The sequence below is a fragment of the Genypterus blacodes genome, unplaced genomic scaffold (genome assembly GCF_046128005.1).
Source record: "Genypterus blacodes isolate CSIRO-AG114 ecotype Tasmania unplaced genomic scaffold, CSIRO-AGI_Gbla_v1 ptg000027l_1, whole genome shotgun sequence".
NCBI classification, from domain to species: domain Eukaryota; kingdom Metazoa; phylum Chordata; class Actinopteri; order Ophidiiformes; family Ophidiidae; genus Genypterus; species Genypterus blacodes.
Genome location: NW_027466840.1, coordinates 2,634,699 through 2,658,592, shown reverse-complemented (window position 1 = coordinate 2,658,592; position 23,894 = coordinate 2,634,699). Strand labels below are relative to the sequence as shown.

The following is a 23,894-nucleotide window of genomic DNA, read 5'->3' as shown; positions in this document are numbered from 1 at the left end:
CACAGATCTTAAAATGTCTCGTAATGTGTGAGGAGTAGTACCGAGCTGGAGCAGCTGGGTGACACAGTTAGAATTATAGGCTAACAGACTACAAACTCCTACAGCAGACACGGCTCCGGTATTCACTAACTTTACATTCAATCATTTTAACGTTGAAAGATGGGCTATTAGACCAACATATCTTGGATGCATTTGCTCTTATATACAAGAATGCCACACACATTAACATTTATTCCAATTAATAAATGTGTCAAAGTAACAAAAAAGGGGGGAAATCTGTTTTGAGCCCTGGATGATGAGAGACTAGCAGCTGGAGCTTTCGGTCGGTCTAATAAAGAAACCCCAGACGAAAGCAATGGCAGCAACAATTACCCAGCCTGTTCACACCTTTTTGTTAAGCTTTCACTCAATCTAACAGATAGGCAAGACATTCTCTGGCCGTGAGCCTCAGCTAATACTGGGAACCATTTTGTAAGGGTGGGTTTCCTCCAAATGGAGACATAAATCATATGATCTTAAGTACCTTTCGGATACAATGCCTGCAAATATATCCGAAAGGCCTTTGTTTATTTGGGGAAAAGATCCCTAATAGGAAATGATGTGTTGCCATAGTGTCTCTAAGTGGCCCTCTGCCTCTGATTACAGCAACATCAAAGAAGCCTCATCAGAAAGCCTAATAGAGGAACAGGGCACTTGACCAAGAAGAAAGGCAACAATAGATGTACTAAAACGGCACATTTGCATCAGTGTGCCGCTCACTGTGCTTCATCACAGACGCAGGTACGAATGAGCTCGACTTCAACTACTAAGGGTCTGGAAATAAGCCCTCAACGTTACAAGAAGAGTATCGAACAAATTAGTGAAAAGAACTGGCAGAGAGTGCTTGGTTTTTATAGTTTCGCTAGAAACACTGATGATTGATCGGTTCAAAAGGAAAAACTCATTTATTTCTTCCAAGATAAGAAGGTGTTTTCGATGTATTAGAACAGAAAGACTGTGGCGCTTTTCTGTGTCAGAAGGCAACTGTCAGAAAGCTTGTTAGTTTTGGCAGTGAGTGAGTGAACAGACCCTGTGCGCTTCTTAAAATACACTTCCATGGCTGTGTTACATGGACACGGTGTGGCTGAGAAGCATAGCAACTTAATTAAGACAGTGAAGTTTGGAAAAGCCTTAAAGCGGCAGAATGTAAGGCTGCGGAGGGAGAGAGAGATGGCAGTGGACTCCCTCCTGCTGCTCCTCGTCTCATCTGTTCCACCCCAATCCTGCCTCCACACTATGAGATTGATTGAGATAATGATGTGATGAGGATTTCAGAGTTACATAACGTAGCTTTATGCATGAAGTCCTTCAGTCTTATGAGAGAGGACTACTTTACTCCTGATAAAGGCACACAGGAATGGATTGATTGTCCCAATACTGTGAAAGCGTTACGTCATTGTCCTCAATTTGCTCTTAAACAAAGTTCATGTCACAGGATGAAACACAAACAACTTCTGTGCCAAGTTTGCTATAGAGGCATAACTTGCCACAGTGCATTCAATTATTCAAATTTTGTAAATCAGGAGCTTGGGATAAGAGCTTCGGGCAAAAATAAGATGACTTCGTTGCTGCAACACTTTGCTCCTGCACAGCGATGATGTTGTTGTTGAATGAATGTGTAAAAACAGTGACAGTGACAAACCCAGCATGCATCATTGAAGTTCTGACCTGTCACAGGAGCCTCGATGTCAAGCAGGTTCTTCTCTGAGCGCAAGATGGCGGCACCCTCTCCTATAAGCCTCAGGGCCACCGCTTCCTCCACGCGGCCTTCCTTAGTTAAGTGGGCTTTCAGCACATCCACCTTGGGCTTCCCCTCACTGTCAAACACCTCCTTGGCTGTCAGCCGGTGGCTGGGGGGGAACGGGACAGCTGCAAATAGAAATTTGAAGAATGTAAATGGTTAGGTAGCTCCATTAATCTAGATATACTTTCAGCAAGTATTTTCAGTGCTGTTTTTATGCATTTTTCACTCGCATCTGTTAATTCCACATCAATGAGCAAATGGCATTTGATTAGTAGATACTTTGTAACTTCAGGGGATCCACTCCCAGTAGGAGAGCGAGGTAATACTCTCTCCCAGGCCCACCCTCGGAGAAAATGTACCAGATTGCTGCTATGATCTGTGAGTCATTTCATTCTCAACAAACCCATGCAGTTCCAAGGGAGTTTGGCTTTGTCTTGCAATATCTGGAGCAAGGGTTTACGCCAAGCATACAACTGAGACACCCAAGAAACATTCAGACTTTCATTGATATAAAAGAATGCACTGTTTTGTTATGCTTAAAATATCACTCTGTGTGTGTCCTTTTATTCAAATCATCCTCTGTTTAATGCATACGAGCTAAAAACACAGACAAACCTCACAAATTCATCAGAAATATTTAAAAGACAAAGAAATCGTGTTTCTTCTTTCTGCTATTAGAGGCATAATGCAAATTAGAGCTCACATATCCACAATCCACCTCTTTTACAGGGAATTTCCATAATTAGTGGCTTGAAAGGAAAAGCTTTTAAATGTAATTCAACATTATCTGGAAATATTTGGATACAAACAATGTATCAAAAAGCCTGAATCCTATTGGCATACATTATAATTTACATGTAGATGGTGTCCATCTTCTATGCAAACAACCCTAACAAAGGTCAGGGTCTTATCAAAAGCCCACCCAGATAGCAATTCATAAAAATGGGCCAGTAGCAGCAGAGGATTTTTACTTATCAAACCATTATCAGAGGTATGGTTAGTGGCCTCCACAAGTCTTGTACGTATGTTCATACATAATTTAATAAACAAGTATATACAACAATAATAATTATATACATAATTATAAATGACAGCAAAGGTACAATAATAAAGTATCAGCATCACAACCTGAATAAATAAGACAATTAATAATAGGCATAACAGACATAATAGATAGACGGACAAAAATAATACACAATCAATAATCAACATCCACTTGCAGACCTTATACATTGTAACCTGGTGTGTGTGTGTGTGTGTGTGTGTGTGTGTGTGTGTGTGTGTGTGTGTGTGTGTGTGAGAGAGAGAGAGAGAGAGAGAGATTGTGGGGTGTTCAAGTCAAGAGTCACCCACCTGATGACCTATCTGATGTATATGTATACATATTTTGAAAGTTGTTCTAGATCTGCTTAGTTTGCTATGGAAACCCACTTCTGATGTGAAAGTAGCCAAATGACTTAATGCTGGCAAGCCAACTAGGAAATTGGATAATTGTAAAGCTGCCTAGCTCACAATGACTTGCTCCCTAATTCCTGGATTAAATGCTTTGTGTTAGGCAACAGAGGCGCTGCACTTTATGACATCTTGCTCATTCAGTTCCGTCAATACATCGTGCTCCATCACAATCTACTCTTTCTAGATATCAGCCCCTTTTAGTTCTATTTGCAAATGCGTGAAACAAAATAACAGGCTCCTCCTCATACATGCATGCTTCATACTTCATCATGGTGACATGGCAATGAGACATTCAGGGATCCCCAGTTGATATAGTATTACCCCTGGCCCCAGACTGGCCTCACCTAAGCACCTGCTCTGCAACTCTAAACCAAGACCAGGGACTCCATCAACCACACCACAGTGGTCCCAATGAAGTTGGAAACATACAGTAATTGTTAATTACATTTCTCACCTAAAAGAAAGCTGCTGACAAAATAGAGTGTATACTGTGTGTGTATAGGTGTACAGCTATTAACAACAACAAAGTCTGTGAGAAATAATTTCACAACTGTGCATCTGAGACTACACGTACCTTTTTCAACCTCCAAACTTGCTATATAACTCTACTGCGGGGGTGGATGTGTGGTAGTGTGTGCTTTTAGTGCTTTGCTCATGCCCACAGCTCTGAGCTAATTAAGCAAACTTCTGTGACTACACAACAATGACTGTAGAAATCCCATGGCAGTCTAACACAACTTTTCCTGAGTCTAGCACAATTAAAATAAGCCGTGTCATAATATTCTTGCAAAAATCTATTCTGTTTGTGTGTAAACGTTGGGATTGTGTGAAACCAAGAGCTGAAGATGACACAAATACAGACTCACTGAGCGATTTACTGTATTTACTTATCAGGTGACCAGGCACTCGACTTCAAGCCTTGTCTGTGTCCTCATCCTTGTTGTTGCTGGTGTGACTCCTGCATGTTGCCTGCATGGAGGAGGGCATAATATTGGGAGGATAGCATGATCCTCCCACATACTGCGTTCACCCTCCAAAGTAAGACTCATCAAGGTGAAAAGAGGCGGCGTGACGCATCATAGAGGCAGACGGGTCCAGGCAGTGACGAGGACCGAGTGGGGAATTGGATATTCCAAATTGCAGAGAAAAAGGGGGGAATAGTATTAAAGAACAACATTCTTTTAGATCAATATTTAGCATGAAAACTGTAGTTGTTGGCGCACAGGCAACCTCTCAACACGTCACCCTGCCATTTCCTACAGTTATGACAATGGAAACACTGAGAAGTTTCCCCTTGTGGAATTTCTAACAGCCCTCTTATTAACAAGAGTAACACCAATGTCTTTGCCAAAGCATTACATGGCACATTGTAAGGTTTCAACATTCCGCGCTGAATATGCAGGCCGCAGGAAATACATTTCTAGCGAGTCTAATTAAAAGTCGTAGTCCCAAACCAAGAAAATACATCAATGGCATTCAATAATGGACCGCATTTCATTTAGCTATTGCAACATTAAATCTCTGCTGCCCCCTCAACGGCCTTCAATGTTTCCCTGCAAACCTGCTTTCATTGGTCAGACGTGCCCACAAACCATGTGTTGACTGTTGAAAATAACCCTGTGCATCCATCTATGATGATTTACAGTTGTGAGAGCGCAGACTGACTGGAGACTGCCTGAAACTCTGTATGACTCAAGGCTGGCCTCCATTAGCTGAACGCTTGTGCTTTCATTAATTTCACCATTTCTCTGCTCTCTCCTGTTACCTAACTGGGAAATTGCATTGGAGGCTCAAATCTAGCATGTGAGAGAAGTGACAAGAGAGTGAGAGAGTGAGAGGACAAGAAAAATAGAGAATCTGGAGTCTGAATTAACTTTCCCCTAGTAATTTGTCTCAAATTAGTACTGTAATTTCCAAGCTCCAAATTAAAGCCATCCATCTGCCATTGGGTTTAAATAGTAATAGACCAGTAAACCACTGAAGTACGAATTAACCCTCAAGTTTATTTAATGAAGAATAAAATAGGATCTCTGGGAGGAGCTGGTCAGGAAGCTTTAACATCCAACCATTTGTTATGATAAAAATGTCGTTCCACAGAGCATCACTCGTTAGGTCTTGAACTCAAATCCTTAGATCACCAACCCGAGGACATACCTCTGTTCATGCAACATGCATGAGAAGAGTAATTACCTCAGGGGAAATTCATTCAGGAGTGATTCCTGTGAAATCTGCACTGCTACTGCAGTTCATATAAAACTTCTGAGAGGCAGGGGGAAAAACTGGCAGCTTGATATGTTCAGGTTGGTGTAGTTCAGAGCTAATGCGATCTCTCCGAGGAACAAGACAGCGGGAGATGTGCAGTCGTATGGTGCTGGATGGATTGGCTTAATTGGAGAAAGTGAGACAGACTGTTTCAGAGCTCACCAAGCAGCCCCTGGACATTTTCATTTAGCGAGGAACATGCAGTGCAACTGAGACGCTGGATCACCAGGGGTGTCTAGAATTCCTACGCCTCATATTCCTTTCTGACCTTCTCAGCTGTATAAGATCTGTGTTCCAGACTGAATCGTAACTGACCGCACCGGTACGTTTCTCTTATGTTCATAAAATATATGTTCTGGAAACTACTACTGCACAAGGTTTAAAACTTGGATTTTGTAAATACTATTGCTCAATACAGCTCTGGTCAGACAATGAGATCATTTAACTTGGTCCAATATCCAGGGCAAACATTGACTCTGGCTTCCTCAGACAGGCAGATACTATCGCTCTATGGACTAACAAACACATTATGTCCGCATTGTCTAAGATAGCTTGAGATTGTGGTCAGTGAATGGGCATTTATGAACTGAATGAAGTCATTTAAAGCAGTAGCAAAGGAACTGGCTATTTGACCATCAACCTCAGATAAAAATCCTCAATTTCCAAGAGTGACAATATAAATCCTACAGTGCACAGCGTCCTTCAATCAGCTGCCTGCGAGAACTAGCCGACAGTGAATGATGCATTTGGAGTCATTCTGGATTGTGGGTCAGACTCTGGTTGGCACCACCCATGTCAAAACCTCCGCCCCTACCACCAGACGAGCTACCACACCAGCAATTTCACTACCCGAAGACTCAGCATGACCAATGGAAATCTCAGCGTGAGGCAGAGCAAAGACGTCAGAACAGAGGCCAGTTCATATAAAGCGTGGAATACCAAAAGTAATTTGAATTTACAAAGGACAGAGGGGCAATTTGATCTGCGATTCAAGCACAATATAGATTTATAACTTTTTCTTCAGCATGTCACGATTCCCCTTGCAACTCACCCTCCACTCATAGACCAGGTTGGTTAACGTAATGATAAAACTGTACTGAATTAGAGAGAGATAGGCTATGTTTAGGAGTGGACAGCAAGTTAGAGCTTCTGTAGGTGGAAGTAGACAAAGGGCACATCACACAATAGAAAGCACCTACACTTCAAATGTCATCTGGCAGGCGTTTCTTTACTTCATTATGGAACCAAGCCAGAGTCCATTCAGAAACTGATTACCTGACATGCATAATGAAAACCATTCAGATCATATGGCGATCTTTAATGGCAACGGACACCTGAAGCAGACGACTCATATACAACAATGTATTTGTCAAGAGGCTAATTATTGCAATATGTTCTACCTCACACACAAATCACCACATATATATGATAAGTTTTACATTTACATCTTTTTTTCTGTACAACTCATCACACACATCTCCCTCCCCGACGCATCTTGAAAGCCTATAAAGCTATCAATCAATAATTCATAAGCTAGCACTCCACGAGAATCATCACATACAATTAACATAATGTCAATTCTGGTTGCAAAATGACACCCACAGCCTACAGAAGAAATAGTCTAATACAAAACAGACATAATTAAAGCAACATACAAGACCTGACAACTTCATTTAGAGATGATTCTTAAACAGGGGATCCATAAAATAGCAATGAACGGTAATCCTCCAAAAGCCTTCTTTCAATTAATCAGTTTCAACAGTGAATGAAAGGTGCTCTACGTCAGTTTAGAATACTTCATTGTCTACACTCAGCATGATTCACCAAAGCAATTATGTGCATTAGAGAGTGGATAGAATAAAAAATGAACGTGACGCCAATGTAAAACACTCCCGAAAATCATCTGAACTGTACATCTAGGTGATGTAGGCCAAAATAGGAACAGAACTGGGCTGGGAACTGGGTTTCTAGGCAGAACAAATTGCCTTCTCAGCGAGCCAAAATGTACTCTTTCAAATACAATACAATGTACTGCCCAGTTCAGTGGTTGGCCTGAAAAAGCAAGTGTTAAAATGGAGTGTGAGCTGATGCAGCAGCACAGCTAAATCCGCACACCTCATATACAGCATGTAATGTGATTGAATTCAGCAAGGATGGGACCTGCTCTGGGTTTCCTACATGCGTCACATGCAGATGAATTATGACACTCAACCTATGGATTCTACAGGCGGACAGACCACAAATTCAAAAAAGGTCTGCAGGCTTTGAGGCCCAAGAGTAAAAAAAGGTCACTAAGAAACGGTATGAATGTCTTCAGCGTGCATTAATAGGGAAGGGGAGAGAGAAAAAGAGTCCTTGGCTGTGTCACAGGAAGAAAAACTAAAAGGGGAAGAGCAAAACTGTCAACAAAGACTCATGGGGGCTGTATCTGAGACAGATATTGTGCTATGAAGACAAGCGATGCGCTGAGGTCTAACAACAAAGCTATCTAGATAATGGTCGCTATTGGTCTTTCTGTTTAGATGCTAATGCAAAGAGTTCACACACACACACACACACAATTATTCAAAATGATTTCATCAATGGTGTAAAACTTGCATAACACATAAACTGTCACTAACTTCATTTAATCTGATACTACCATTAGACTGTTGATATCTTTTATCAATGCCATTATCAATAATTAATGACTCGCTGTACATTTAAGAGCCACTGGCCATCGTCATCGGGTGTAATGATATAAGCTTTCGCATTCCACAAAAAAGAGATATTAGATAAAAAGAGAGCAAAAGGGGTTGCCACGGAAACTGTGCCATGGAGTCTCAGTGTTAACCTTCCATCCATCAAAATATTGGCTTAAAAATGAGGCAGGCAGGATGTTATGCTGGAGCTCTGCTATGTACCGAACAGATCCAACGCTGACAATCTGAGCATAATCCTTATCCTACATATTCCAGTACTACTTTTGTTTTGACACTTTAGTTAAATGTGCTAAACACATCAACAGGAGCCGAAATTGTGTTATTTACGGCTGTTTACTGTGTGTAATGTGTAAGAATGGTACTCCTGTGCTTAGAAGATTTCAATCAAATTAAATCCTCATTATCAAGATGGTGGTTACAGCAAGAAAACAATGCATCCAAGACCGTCAACCTTCCTACCACAGCTGTCAGAGTCATCAAAGACCATGAGGCAATGACACGCAATAGCCCATGGCACTGTTGTTGCCAGCGGAGAGCATTCTAAGAGTGAGTGACATGTAAACGTAAACCCTGCTGTTGGCTCAACAGATTTTAGATAAGCAGCAGGTGATTAAAATGCACTGCTGCTCAGACAGCACTTTGACTAAGTCCCTGATTAATTAGCGAGGTGAGGGTTGAAACGCGGGAGGCTGATGTGGGTAAACGGAAGGTTGGATAGATGAATGCATGGATGGATAGATGGATGGTTGGATGGATGGTTGAGCTGATACCACATACTGCGATGGGGGTGGGTGGGCAATTTCTCAGGGAGGTCCCTACGCCGATTCTCTGCCGGTGGTTGGGGATGCAGTGAGCCGTCAATGCAGCAAGTGATCGATGACACAGTGAGAGGTTGCTCGGGATCTGGTTCACGGCTGGCAAATGACTACAGTGATTCTAGGCTGACGTGGGGGAGGAGCATGAGTCAGGGAGAGCGAAAGATCGGTCAATGCAGGAAGAGGAAGTGCAGGGGAAAATAAAAATCAGTACACTGGGGTAAGATAACCTTCCAGTCCGTCAATAAAAAGCTCCCTCACAATTGACCGATTGGACAATCTTGGACAGATGAAAAAAGTAGGAGTGAGAAGTATAAACGCAATTTACAGGATCATTCAGTCATTCACCAAGCACACATGGTTGATCGATCACTTTACAGGGACAATGGATCATTTACATGCCTGAGCAAATGGATTTACAATCGCATATTTGAGGTCTGTTACTTGTGTCATAGTAGTGAGCTGACATTTGATTTGATTGAGACTTCATTTATGGCCCTAATTGGTGTAAAATCAAAGTTGGAACCTGCAAGTAATCAGACGTGCTTAGATACTAATCACGTCTTTCAGCTACAGTCCACTTTTCCACCAATCAAAATACCCAACAACCTACATCTTTATCTCAAATCAAAATGTGAGACATACCTGGATAAGGATTTGGATAAATGTAAACCAAAGATTCCTGTGTAACCACAAATATATATGTTAGAAACGTGTAGAAGATGTCTACCTGAAGTGCAAACTGAAGAGTAAAAACCCTAAATCGTTTGTAATTTAGACAAATCAGTTCCATCAACCACTGAGCTTTGCTGAACAGCTGGACTAAACATAGTAAAAGTGAATTGTTACAGGCAATCTGAAGTGTGGGTAGTTCTGCATGAAAAGTATTAAAGGCCAAGAGGGCAGTGTAATAAAGTCAATCTTAACGTGAAACACCTTGCAGATTTACAGGTTTGCGGAGACGTTAACGCTTTCTGGCATTTCCCCTGAACACCACTCCATCGACTGACAGGCCTTGAAGAAGACATTCCCCGCTGGCTTTGCCGTGCTGAGGCCTGCACACCCCCACTTCCCTCCACAATACCATGACACAGGATTAGCTTTCATTAGAGAAGGCGCTGTAATCAGCTTTGGAGCATGGCAGAGACGGAATAATAGAATAGGAAGAGAGGGTGCAAAGGGAAGGGCTTGGAAAGGAAGCATATAGTCACCAAACAACAGATACCGTCGATGCTGTCCTGTTGCTGGTCTTCATCAATACACATGGTGGTATGCGCGAAATGTTAGGTGAGCATTCTTACAACAACAACCACGTCTTTCTGCAAGGGGCTTCAAAGCTACAATTTCAACATTTCTCCTCAGACGGCGAACATTAATGTCAGACAGCCAGGGAAGGATTGGTGGGTGTGTTTGGATTCCAGTCTCAACATAAACCTGGCACGGCACGTTTACAGAACCACCTTTGTGTTAGTCCTCTACCACTCTCCATCATGCTTTCAACTGCCGCTTGTATTGGGAAGAACTGACGACACAGATTTATTGAGAACATATGTCCCCACTAACCCCGGAGAGGTCCGCCAGTGCCCAGGCGGCCACTTTACAAAGTGGTCTTGTTGGCGGGTCATGCTAAGTGTGAGCAACGACATGCAGGTGGCTGGACAAGATACAGATATGGTGCCTGCAGTTCATCTGGGTTTGCAGCAATGTTGTCACAATACCAGAATTATTAACTTAAAACCGTTACTAAATTTAATATGTAAGACTACTTTAAAGATGCCCTTACAACAAAGACAATGTAAAGCAATACACTCCATAAACAAGACGAGGTAGTTGACTTTGATTCTTTGTTTGGATATAACCAAATATTATTCATTTTTTATCAAAATAATTTATTTGCCAAACGAAAAAAAAAAGGATTGTAAATTTAGCACCTGGGATGAGTTTCCTTCAATCACTTTAAAAGGACTAGGATTTAGATTGAGACATTTGTGGACTGTCTGACCTTTTCATTGTTTTTATCTCTTCGAATTTGTCTGCTGCTACGCTCTGCCATCAAATGCCAGATTGTAGCTCGGTCTTGACATCCATATAAAACGCTTTTGAGATCATATTTAACACACTGGTGTCAAGTATGTCTTCCTGATGAAACTCCATGCCTTTAAAACACATATTTTACAAGTGAGCCCAGATAACAAGTCTGACTCATTCACATGGTTGGTGAGCCATCTGTGATCCTACATCTACAAGTTGTAGTAGTAGTAGTAGTAAGTAATCCCGACTACGATACATGAAATGGGCAAAATCTAATACACTTCAATGATACCAACTAAAATACAATATAGTATGCAAATTAATAGAGTAATGTTGATATGTTCCAAAACTCCAAATGGCTTCAGTGTTTTCTGTAGTCATTCACAGCTTGCCTCTGAGATAATATGCCTCAACAGGCGTGATCGCACCTCCCAAGGAGGGCTCGTTGGCAGCCGAGATGTTGGCATTTCCAGAATGCAATTACTCGACGCGTACAGAGGGGAAGAGGGCAGTCTATATTTGCACCCACATCTAGCAAACAAAGCATACCAGACCTGAAGCTGGCCTAAATAAAACACTGCCTGAACTGTAGATAACATTCTTCATCATTAATTAACCCCCCTCCACTCCTCAACCAGGAAGCTTACCTGCAGGGTTTAAAAGTGAGAGCTGCTCTGTCACTATCACAAAGTCATCGGAGCTAGGGCAGCACAGTCTGTACAAGAAGAGTCCCCATGTCCAATAAGAAAAAACTAACTTATAAAATACTTCCCTCGACTGGATATTAAATATTGGGACTCAAGTGCAATAAAACTTAAAATGCTGTCAAAAGCAACGTTTCAACATTAAGTGTTTGCGTCCAAAGATCCATGGTGGCAGATTGAATGTGTCTTTTTTAGGGGGACAGGTGGTGAGGCAATGGGATGGCACAGCCAGCCACCTCCTCCCTCCTCCTGCCAAGACAACAACAACCCCAAGAGTCCCCTTCCTTTGCCATGGCTTCCTTTTCCCCTTGTCCACACAAACCTCTCATACCCATCACTGTATCTAGGCCACGACTGTGTGGGTGTGGTGGGTTCTCCTGCCAGCAGGGGCACCTGACTGCCAAGAAAGAAAAACAAAACAAAATAAAACATGGGGCTGGGATGGCAAGGAGGATGGGCAGCCAACAAAGGAATTACTCCTCTCCAGACCAAAGGAATTCTGACTCAGCAAGGGATGCAACACCCCACCGACTGCACTCTCACACACACTTCGTCTCACCATTCCCAGCATACTGGAAGAGACCTATATATCAGGTGAAGCTACGACGGAGCTCCTGAAGTGGCTGCTATTACGCAACTGTTCTGGGCTAAAAGTGACTGTAAAGTAAATCATCCTTCTTTGCTGCCAGCCTGACCTCCATATTGCAGATATAGCACTTTCAAATTCACCAGCAGAGTATTATGCTGAATGCACCATCTGTGCTGGCTTTACGAGCAGCCAAGAGATTAAGGCAGTTAAAGCATCGTATTCGAAAGCCATCTTTACAGTCAGAGGCCAGTCAAAGATGGCAAATGTAAGTGAGGGTCATGAGCTTTTAAAAGCATAAGGCTTGGCAATGTGGTTCACACAGCATTGGGCTGCCCAGGTCATGCACCTGGTAGCTCCAGGCAAAACAGGCCTGATTCTAGGGACATATGCCCTTTGAGGATCAAGTCAGTGAGTAAGTTGAGGATTTAGTAAAGGACACTTGACATCTTGAGAGCCTCAAGGGAATCTCAGTGCCCAGAGTCTGCTTTTGGATGAGAGCCTCATGGGCTGCCTTCATCATGTGTACAGACACACACAGGTACACACAGGATATTTAAGATTGTTGGTGCTTTAGAACTATGCTGTATACCACATTTTAGGAAGAGAAGATCCTGACCTCTAATATTTCCTTTAATTATTATGCTCATGCAGTCTCCATCTCATACTGGAAATAAGTATGGATTCAGGCTGGTGGAGAGTGAATGCTGGAATGATTTCATTCAATTCTTGGTGTTTAGATAGAGGTACACGATGTTTTCAAATCAGCTGGAGATACACTATCTACCAGCCGTCTGGCTGATTTGTTCCTCGATTTGGCCGTCCAAGGCTTGCCACATTCCTCCAGGGGGATCAGATTACGTTCTATACAGGGAGACAGGCCTCGAGCATTATGGGTGTTTTGGTTTTACAACATAGCTCTGACAGAGTTGAGATAGAGTGAGGAAGCGACTGCAAAATGAACAGAAATAATAAAAGAACGGCTGTTAGAAAGGAAAAGGAGTGAGTGGGTGAAAAAAGGTCTTGTGTATGTCTTATATTTACAGGATCCAAAAAGAGACAGTGCTGAGTGAAGTAACTGTCAAGGAAGGGCAGCAAAGCTGTCAAAAACATTGTACTCTTTAGTTTTCTTGGGACTCTGTCACTCAGACATGCTTTAAAAATGTTGTTCACGGTGGTAACCGCATGGCAGCAAGTTTGTGTCTCTTGCCAACCTTGCCGGTTACTGTGGGGGCTGCATGACACACCAAAGCCATGCACATGCTGCCAAGGAAAATGGCAAATAGCAAGCATGTGTGTGGACAACTGGGGTGTAACAACGGCATTAATTACAAACAATAAACTAGATGTCACACTTGTGAGTTCACACTGAATGTAGATCAATCTGTCTGCCGTGGGTTCCTGATTCAGTTTGTTTGTGAACATGCATATATTTCCACCATAATGATAGCTGATAACTGGACCCACCACAGCCTAGGCCACACTGCTTACAATCGATAAGGGAAACGTTCAACACTTTGTATGCAGCTGTCTTTAATGGCAGAAGGAGGAACAGGTCCAAAAGATACAGCGGCCCTGGATCCTGCCCCCCTCTTCCTAACGATCCCACTTCAACAGGCAGGGGTATGACATTAAAGCTCAAATGATTGGTCATCCTAACGCATGGCTCCCCGGTGGTGTTTAGACAGGCACGAAATCAATGGGAGCCATGGGACACACTAACCTCTCCACAATCTGACTAAGGGAGGCACACTCTGAGCTCAGATTGATGAGGGATCACTTTGCACTATGAGCAGATTTGCCTTGGCCTGGCAACTATGGAGGCCAATTCCAAGTCAACAAAGGTGTCAGCTTTACTTCCAGAGGCTGTGACTGTCCGTTACTGCAGCCAGCACCGAGCATGGCCGTGACTTAGCCCTCGGACAAATTAAATCTGACATTATGCAAGACAAACTGACTTTGAAACAACTAGCAGAATGTTCACAGAGAAAAGTAATTGCTAGGAGCAAAATGCCAATAATGACATTTAAACTGATGGTGCTTTTGGGTCTGATTCAGACAAAGTGGCATGGGCATTACCTCTTAACCTTTCCTGTACCGCCCACTCAACACACACACACACACACACACACACACACACACACACACACACACACACACACACACACACACACACACACACACACACACACACACACACACACACACACACACACACACACACACACACACACACACACACACACACACACACACACACACACACACACACACACACACACACCTCTGTCACGACTTTGGCCCTGGTCATCCTCTGCAGTGTGCGTTCTGAGTGAGTGGGCCGGGTAGCAGTTGTCCTCTCCACGTGGGCGGGAGTGACTGAGTAGCCTGCCATCATCAGCTTTGGGGGGCAAACTTAACCCCTCCGTGCCCGGCTTGTCTCATAGGTTATTTGCACAGATCCATGAGCATTTCCAAAAAAATGGTTTGACGGTAAATCAGCAGCTCTGTATGTTAGAAAAAATAATACCAATGAATCCATGGCTGGGAAACATGCCAGCCAATGTTACATCACGTCTCATTGCACAACTGCCAGTCTCACAAAAACACACCGTGTCACAATGATAATGAAATGTGCTAGGGTGTTTTTTATTCCTACAGGAGAGGGAAAATAAGCAGCCACCAAATTCACCTTTACACGGGATAAGAGGGTTAATTTTCAGCTGGTGGTCTATAATTAACACGTGTGAATGAGTGTAAATAAACCTTGGGGCTTGGACTCACCTCCAGCTGTATTTGTATAGCTGGAGTTTCTCTCTTGTCCACACACTGGGTACTTTAGTTAGCCAGCCAACCACACCTGAAAGAAAGGGAAAGTCTCCTTTGGCTTGTAATTGCACGCAGCCATATCAACAATGACCCAGAGGAGTGAAACAACCTGTCTTATAATCTCCTCACTTATCCATTTCTAATGAGGCCCTTCTTCAATTAAGCAAATTTTTGCTAATTTGCTTAATGGACCTGAGAAATAAAGCATCCTTAATGTTTAAAGGCTCTAGAAAGAATTGGAGAACTGCTCGATTCTTTCTTTTGCACACAAGGGAGGGGGGGGGGGGGGGGGGGGATTTACTGTGGTCTCCTATCTAAGTATTTCAAAGTGGTGAAAATACACTGGAAGCATTATTCTTGGGGCTGAAGCTAAATTACTGAGCCATGAACAAGCAGGTCACTTGACTGAAAGGGCAGTAGATGGGATTTTGGTCAGATCAAACCACCTGCGGAACCCAAGACACCTTTGAGATTAGGAAATGATGCTTCTGCATGGTTGTCATTTACCAGATTTGCATCCTTGGTTTAGAACAAAAAATAGCCCTATCAACTCATTCTGCACATTTGCTTCACTGTCTCAATTCAGGCTGTGCTGACAAAAAGGCTCTGGTAGCAAGTAATAACACAGCTTTTCCCAATATAACAATTTATAATCTAAGATCCACTGTGCAAAAATCCCAAGCCTCACTGAGTATGTGGGTGCCAGTAAGTACCGCGACAGGAGAGACGAGGTAATCTAGCTCAGACTGTTACAATGACATTTTGTGCACCTCCCATGTCATTCCCCCTACACAAGTATTCCCTCGATGTGCTGGCTTACACCATCCCTCCCCCTGCGGTGATTAACTTTTCTCTGCCTACTAATCTACCATTTACATGCAGCCCGCAGATGGCTTTACACCATTTTCCCATATTTAAATACAAACGACCGCCTGGCAAAGCACAGCAGTGAGCGAGCGTGCTTGTGTCTGTCACACAGTAGCATGCCGAGGCTTGTCTCATCCACTAGAACGGGGCTACAACCCACCACAAGCCTCCAATTTAGCATACAGGTATGTTTCCACCAGACTGCACCTCCTTTTTCTCTTTCTGAGCAAAGTGTGGCGAGCAAACTCCAGGCCAACTCCACAGTGTTCACACAGGTGGGTTATGGCCTAGATAGAAACCAAACTGTGGAAATGTTTTATTCTGTGACACAAAGCATTATTCAGCAATCCTGAAACTGTTTCACATTTAACATGTGGTTATGTGGATGGACCTGTATGTGTGTGTGTGTGTGTGTGTGTGTGTGTGTGTGTGTGTGTGTGTGCGCTCCCGCAGGCTGGGGGTCAATTCATCAGACAATGTTCAAAAATGTACAGACTGCAATGAATTTGCCCATGAAAATAGGCTTGATGTAACAATTCCTTCATTGCATTGTTTGATCTATAATTAATGATGCAAATCCTTCAGGAATGAGCAACAATGATGAAATGGATTAAATCAACCTGCTTTAAAAAAAAAAGATAAAAAAAAGATAAAACTTTTTCAGAAAACGTAGCTCTCCCATCTGTTACTTTTATTCCGGAAGCTTCCACACAGCTCTAAATGCTTATCTTCAGCTCCTTTTGACAAAGCAAAACAGAAATAAATGAATATGTTTGGCTGAATTCCCAATTACTCGCAATGCAAAGCAGCAGAGAATCAACTAATGGTGAACCGAGAACAAAAAATAAATAAATATTATTATAAATGATGTATTCTATTGGAAGATACGCTCAGTTTTGAGTCCCATCAGTTTGAGACACTCCGCTGCATCTTTGTTGTTTTAGACATTAGATGAAAGCTCGGTCCCTCAGGAGGAGTTGTCACAAGAAGGTTAGTGTGGCTGTTGGTGCTGTGGGAATGATGCGGTTGTCATATTGTAGATGTCACTCGCTCTTATCTCCATAATATCCTCTGTACTTGGAAGCACGATACAAACAAGAGCAAGAAACTCAAGACAGGAACCACCTAGTTTTTATTCAGTTAGTTCCGAGTGAAATATTTTTGGTTTGAACGTGCTTATTTAGCTTTGCCCCGAATAAATGAAGAATGTGTATGTTTGTAATAAAGTAGCCAAATATTAACTATCTATACACCTAGCTTTTAAGGCGACACAGCGTAATGAAAATGTAGGATGCTATTATCTTGTACAAAATCTGAAGACTTGCCCTGATACCCACTCACCTCTCCTTCAAACACTTTCACTCACCAACCTACCCACACACACACCTCCGTGACCCAGCGCTGAAATTCTGAAATTGCTCCTGGCACTACCGCTGCCTACTGCTTTTATGACAATTACTAGCTACGGTCACGACTGCGATTGCGGCAGAGAATGAAGTCTGAGGGCAGCACGGTTTGAATCTGACACGACACAATTAATGAGTTCAGGGAATTAATTAATCTCACCATTTTGTGGTAAGAACTAAGAAGAAGAGTTCGGCGTTCGTCAGAAACAACACAATATTTAGTGTAAAAAATAATTGCTCTCTGTTTTTCACCTCGATGTTCGCCTGCTGGGCTCATTTTGCTGCTTTATTAGATGTTCTATTTTCACTTCTAGGGAAACTGTCTCATGAAAGAACAAACAGTCTGATATTTAATTGTATGCTAAACCAAATTTGCCAACGTTCCGATGATAAATATATAAAATATTTCAATTTGAAGAGAGAGATTCACGTTGTCAATCAACAAAAAGTCTCTTTCTATGTGTGGAATACCGCCTTTATACCGCTGTATATTCATGTTGGAGTTAAGGGATAAGGCAGATTGATTCTCTATGTTGGAGATCTACAGGCCTTTAAAATAGCAGCAACCCAGATGCTGCCTGTTCACCGGCTTAGCCCCCCTCCCTCACTGTACTGTGTGCACAATCTGTACTTACACATGTTGTAGACACTCCATTGATTGATCTATGACTCTGTGACAGCCAGCTCCACAGGAGGATCTGGTGACACCCAACTCCTATCCCTGTTCCAAATTAGCTGCTATAGCTCACAAAAGGACCATGTGCTTGTGTCTACCAGCCGTGAAATGGGAGATGCCGAGGGTTACGGAGGCTGGGTTTTATAAAATACAGTGTGTCTAACACTGTGATCTATGGCGCATGGACATCTGTGGGGACAGAGTGGTATATAACACGGCATCTAATAAGATACAACTGAGACGCAATGTACTTTTATCAACAGTCACAACCATACATGACATACATAGCACGAGTTCAAAGAGTCCAAAGTCTAAAAATGCCATGGTAGGTTCAGAGTTTTACTCCCCCTATGGCTTTATCGAGACCCAACATCCATATGTTCACAAGAATTAGCAAGCGCTGCAGCTAATGCATGGAGTCAGATTACAACCTCCGAGTAGAGCCGCCTTTATCCGCCTATATGGACCTTAATCTGTCCAAATCCGCCGCTTTGCCGTGCCCTAAATCCACAACAGAGCCTAATTCCTCTTTAATCTAATGAGCAGGAAAGGTGCACTTACTCAGGTTCAGAATATCACAGACTGCCTATCTGAGCATCTCATCCTAACAGAGAGCTGCGTGTCACACCGTGATGCAATTCATGGTTATGGAGAGAAGCTAACAGTATTTCTTTAGTCACAGCAGAGGAGACGGGCAGAAACACAGTCTTGATAACTTGTTTGGATATCTACTTGTCAGCCGTAGTTCCTGCTGTGGTGTGACAATTCCGGGCCTCATAAGTGGACAGCTGTCAAACAGTAGTGAAGAATTCCTACAAGCCACCAAGCTACAAGAGGACAGGCCTCTTTAGATGACAAGGAGCCGAGACAAGAGGCGTGGACTGTGCAGGACGGAGGATTCCCTTGTGAAAAGCAGAAAACCGCTGCTGCACAGGTCTTCAAACCTTCACGTGTTTCATGTATGGCCATGCTCGGAAGAGTCATCGAGACATCTGCTGACAAAAGGCAAACACCTACATTGTATCATCAGTAATAGGGCTTTGGCCAGAAGTGTCACATACTGGAAAGTGTCAATCCACAGTGAGCAGCAATCTGTCTCGAGGTTTTGCTCTGAAAACACAGAACATCAACAGAGCACAGCAGCAGCAAGCCAGACTCAAGGGACAGTTCAGCACAGAATAGTATAATAATCAAAATATTAATAAAAGAAAATAGGATTTTTACATCCTCAATTAAAAGTATCTGTTTCATTAGTTCTTTCCACCTACAGTGCATCAAATCAACTGCTCCCTCTTCACCAGTCAACTGTTGGACCAGTCACAGGCTGTGAGTAACCGCTCTGCTTCCAAAACATTGATTTCATTGTGCAGTCCTATATTTTCTACCGAAGCATAAACCCTTTTTATTTGGTTGCATACTGTGGTGTGTTGTATTTTTTGCCCTATAAAATGATGCATTGAGTTCCAAGTAAAGAAACGTCTGAGAACAGGACATTGTACATTTGAAGGTCTTCAACTCTGCAGGAGGAACTCTTGACAGCCCAGCGAGTGAAGCATTTGTCCAATCGGACATATGAGCGATTAATCTGGATGTCTCAGCAAAGGACAGAACCGTCCATCAGCTGAGCAGCTCACTCGCGATGTCCCAACAAATGCTTACCAGGCCACAATGAGCAAAGTGAATTTTCTGGGGTTAGGAGTACAGTTTTCTGCCTCTGTGAGACAATGTGGATTCACTTCTTTCAGAAAATAAGTCGAGTAACACGAAGCATCTGCAATAACTTGATCAAATTCTAAAACAACTCACAAAAGGCCTATTCAATTACGGAGGAAACAACTTGAGACTACGATGTCATACCAGTAAATGTTTAGTCTGGACTTTTCTCTGTCATATTTTCCATTCACTTTCCTTTCTTAAGGTTTACAAAGACAATCAAGACATATGATAACATATGGCAGCAGACAAACAAATAGTTATGTTGGCTTCCCTCACTCATTCTGGGTATTAGGGTGTTTGTGTTCGACCAAATGCTTCTAATTCCACCAAACAATGCAGCACACATTTGCAGACCTTTGAGGATTAGTTCATATTTAGCAAGTCGTACTGCCTTTGTCAAATATACCTAAGGGGACGGGGCGTGTCTTCAGAAGTGAATAAACGACTAAAAATATAAATGAAGTTTAAACTGCAACACAGCTCATTCTGCAATCAGACAAACAATCCAACAAAAAAAAAAGAAGAAACACGTTGGTTTCCTGTGGATAAATGATGCGATTGGTGACGGATGCAATGGCATAGATTCCACCCATGCCTGAATTTGAATTGCACAGGATTATAAATGTCAAGCAAGCGCTTTGTCATTGGCAAAACATGGCGAGTCACTCCTGATGGAACTTTTACTTGCACACTGGGACAACCCTTCAGATGGCTATGAATCACTATGGAAACACATGAATCAAAGAGTGCTTCGATATGAAACAAACACTGCAAATGCAGCATAGGAGTAAACGCACACATGCCACCTCATGTGCATAAAGCAGCGCTCTATGCAGGTGATTACACATAAGGCCAGGATCATTACTGGCATTACTTAATGTTCTGTTCTATAAATGACTCCGCTATCCAACTGGGATCAGTGGCTGGCATTGCACCGCCGTCCCCACCCCCCACCCTCTCTCACCCACACGTCTGAGCATGGGGGCCTCTCCTCAAAAGTCAAATGTCAGATGTTATCCATCCCCACTCAGTGAAAGAGACCCAGCTCACCACTGGGGACATGGAGGCCCTACATCTCAGCTGGTGACGGAAAAATACCATTACTGAAGTCATTCTGCTTTGGAGCAGTCGCTATTACTATAGTATTATTCTTCTAGTTGTATTTAACCAACAGTACATAAATAAACAATGGATAAGACGCATTCATTTACAAGACATTTCATTTCTACATTTAATCATCTTGTTTGTGAACGGTGATACATTTCACTTCTGTATTCTTCCGTACTCCTGATAATGATTGAAGATGCAACAAGTGCAGTAAAGGTCCCTCCTGTCAAATACGTGACGCCAATATCTGACAAAAACAAACCGGATGATCATTTAGGCTACATTACCTCAGCTGTCACTTAACCTCCATTTAAAAATGCGAGACAATAACAAATGACCTGCGTAGATGTGACGCTGCGATGGTCAAGCCGTGAGAAGACGTTCAACACTGCGGCATTAGCACATTACAACAACCGGCAGGCGATGACATTCTATCCTATTTCATGGTTATACGCGGAGAAGTGCTCAAAGAGAAAGACCTCAGGAAAATTGTGCAACTTCCCATGTCTAAGCTGATTACATTCTGAGTAATTACAATGCTGCAGTGCCTTTCAAGAGCATTAGAATAAGACATTTGGAAAAGAAGTAGTTGCAAAGCACTTATGATAAGTTGGACTGACACCCACCAGCAAGCCGACCCGGGCAGCTGAAAACAAATGACTTCATACATATAGCCTGCAGATATTTTACAGGTGGTGCTTTGTAGACAGCAGGTATCTGTGTTGTCATAATAGTGATCCATAACCAAAACACTAAACTTCTCAATACCTGAAGAATGGATAATGTGTCACGCTACCTTTTTTGACCTCAATTTCAGGTTTAAGCTCGGGCTAGAAGCCAGGACAGCCTCAAAATCAATTCATTTAACCTTATTAGAAGTACAGCGGACCTTCACGAAACAGAAGAGGAAATTAGGAAAAATGCTGTGTTGAGATGTGCAGTATGATGACAAAAAGAGGAGCAGCCTTATTCTCCCAGCGTTGATGTTAAATCTCCTCAAAACCCCCATACTTGTCATATCTATTTTTCATTAGCCTTCAAGTTGCTGGAGACTGTGGCGGGATGATCTCGTGAAATATTCATTATGAAAAGCGCTCAAGACACGCTGTGACTCTATTCACACTCAACCCCATTTCAAGAGCAAAATGTAGCCACGGGTGCCACTGCTTTGTTTGATACTTTCTAGGGCTGTGAGTAATGAAGTGCAACTATATTTGAGATAGAGCTCAGCAAACTAGAGCTCCCCGCTTCTTCTTCTACTGTACTGTATAGCCTCCCATTCCTCTCATGCTCTTTTGAATGACGCTGCCTTCTCTCATTCCTCTATAAAATTCATATTGTTTCATGATCCGTGATGTTCTAATCATTTGTACTTGTTATACCATGCCAGCAACTAAGCCTGAATAAAAAATACTCACTAATTCCCTCCTGTGCTTGTGCATACTCTGATCACTGCACATGCCTGTTGAGATAGACTGAACCAGAAAATAATGACTGCATTCTGCAACTCCGGCTGAATTACACCCAGCAGACAGCTCAGTTTACATCCGAATACAGGCTTTTGCATTTATCTTATATCATAACAAATAGAAGTTGGAGGGGGTTGACATAACGGGAAATCATCTACTGCTGCAATGTGCATTTACTTACAAGTGATATCAAACTGGCTCTGCTGCTCTGAGTGTTCAAGGTGTTGGTCGAATCGATTGTGATCTTTATTGCATTCTTGTGGAAGACTGCAAAGGTGGAATGTCAGACCTGTAAACACAGTGACGCTAGGAGGAAACTGCTCGTATGGTCTGAATACTGAATGCACACACACACACACACACACAGAGAGACGACGAATGCCCGAGATGTACGATTACAAAATCACATCAGACATTATTATGCAGAGGCGCAAAAAAACCCTTAGTCAAACTGTTTGATGATGCATGCAAAATGAGGGAAAAAACGCCCTTGGGTAGAATGCAACGGTTGTGCAATATCTCTGCATGCGTGAAGCTGAGCGCTGTGTGTGTTTGTGTGTGTATGCCACAACGCCGTTATCATTATCTGTCACAGACCCGGTTGTATAATTCGCCACTGATCAAAAGTGTATCGAGAAAACGCCATAGGACGCCACACACACACGCACGCACATACACGCGCACACACACACACAGAGAGACACACACACGCGCAGACACACACACACACACACACACGCACACACACAGCGTGACACATTTCAGGCTGAATTCTCGCCGTAGCCTACAGCTGGAGTTACCCTCACTTCCTACTTTATGCCGCTGTCACAGCTCGGCTAACACCCATTCTTCCTCCACCATAACTGCCAACATGTTCGACTACATTTGCTGCTCCAACCACTGCGAATTTCTCCTCTCCCCAAGTCTGCCTTTCTGCTGTTCGAGACCGGAGACGGAGCCGTGTAACGTAATGTCGTTCCACCGGCGGGTTAGGAGTGCAGAAGACGTCCACTTACATTTCACCACCCTGTCCGTCGTAGATAACTTCGGCTCATCATCATTCGGCTTGTTTTCGGACATTTCCAGTGTGATTTAATATTGAGATAGAGGAGAAATGAGAGTGAAAACGGCCCCCTGCGTTGCTCTTGTCGAACAACTCTCGAGTGTATCCGAGGAAAGAGACCGCAGTGATCTCACTCGGGTCCTATCTGTCGCCAAAAATACTTGCAACAGGGTTGAATGTTACCGCTGGTGCTGGAGGAGCAGCTCCGTCTGATTTACTGTTACTCTGTGGCAACTTGTCTGAGCGCAGTGCGCAACCGAACCTGCTGCTCGCGGCCCCGCCCCCCTGAAGACAGCGGCGCTTGCTATTGGTGGAGAGCGGCAGGCTTCATCACAAGGCCCCCATCTGGATCCGTTGTGTTGCCTTGTATCAATAACTTATCAGCCATATTCCTGCCTGTGTGTGTGTGTGTTTGTGTGTGCG

General features: G+C 43.0%; 1 protein-coding gene across 1 annotated transcript in view; it reads right to left on the bottom strand.

Annotated features, from left to right (window-relative positions):
- LOC142993118 (protein phosphatase 3 catalytic subunit alpha) overlaps window positions 1-23,706 on the bottom strand; it is a 52,490-nt gene extending 28,784 nt beyond the window's left edge. The window contains exons 1-2 of the mRNA XM_076143764.1: window positions 23,425-23,706; window positions 1,708-1,908 (exon numbers count right to left, since the gene is read on the bottom strand). Of these exons, the coding sequence (XP_075999879.1) occupies window positions 1,708-1,908; window positions 23,425-23,488 (265 nt within the window). The 5' untranslated portion in view covers window positions 23,489-23,706. The remainder of the gene's footprint in view (window positions 1-1,707; window positions 1,909-23,424) is intronic.
- Window positions 23,707-23,894: the final 188 nt, after the last annotated feature.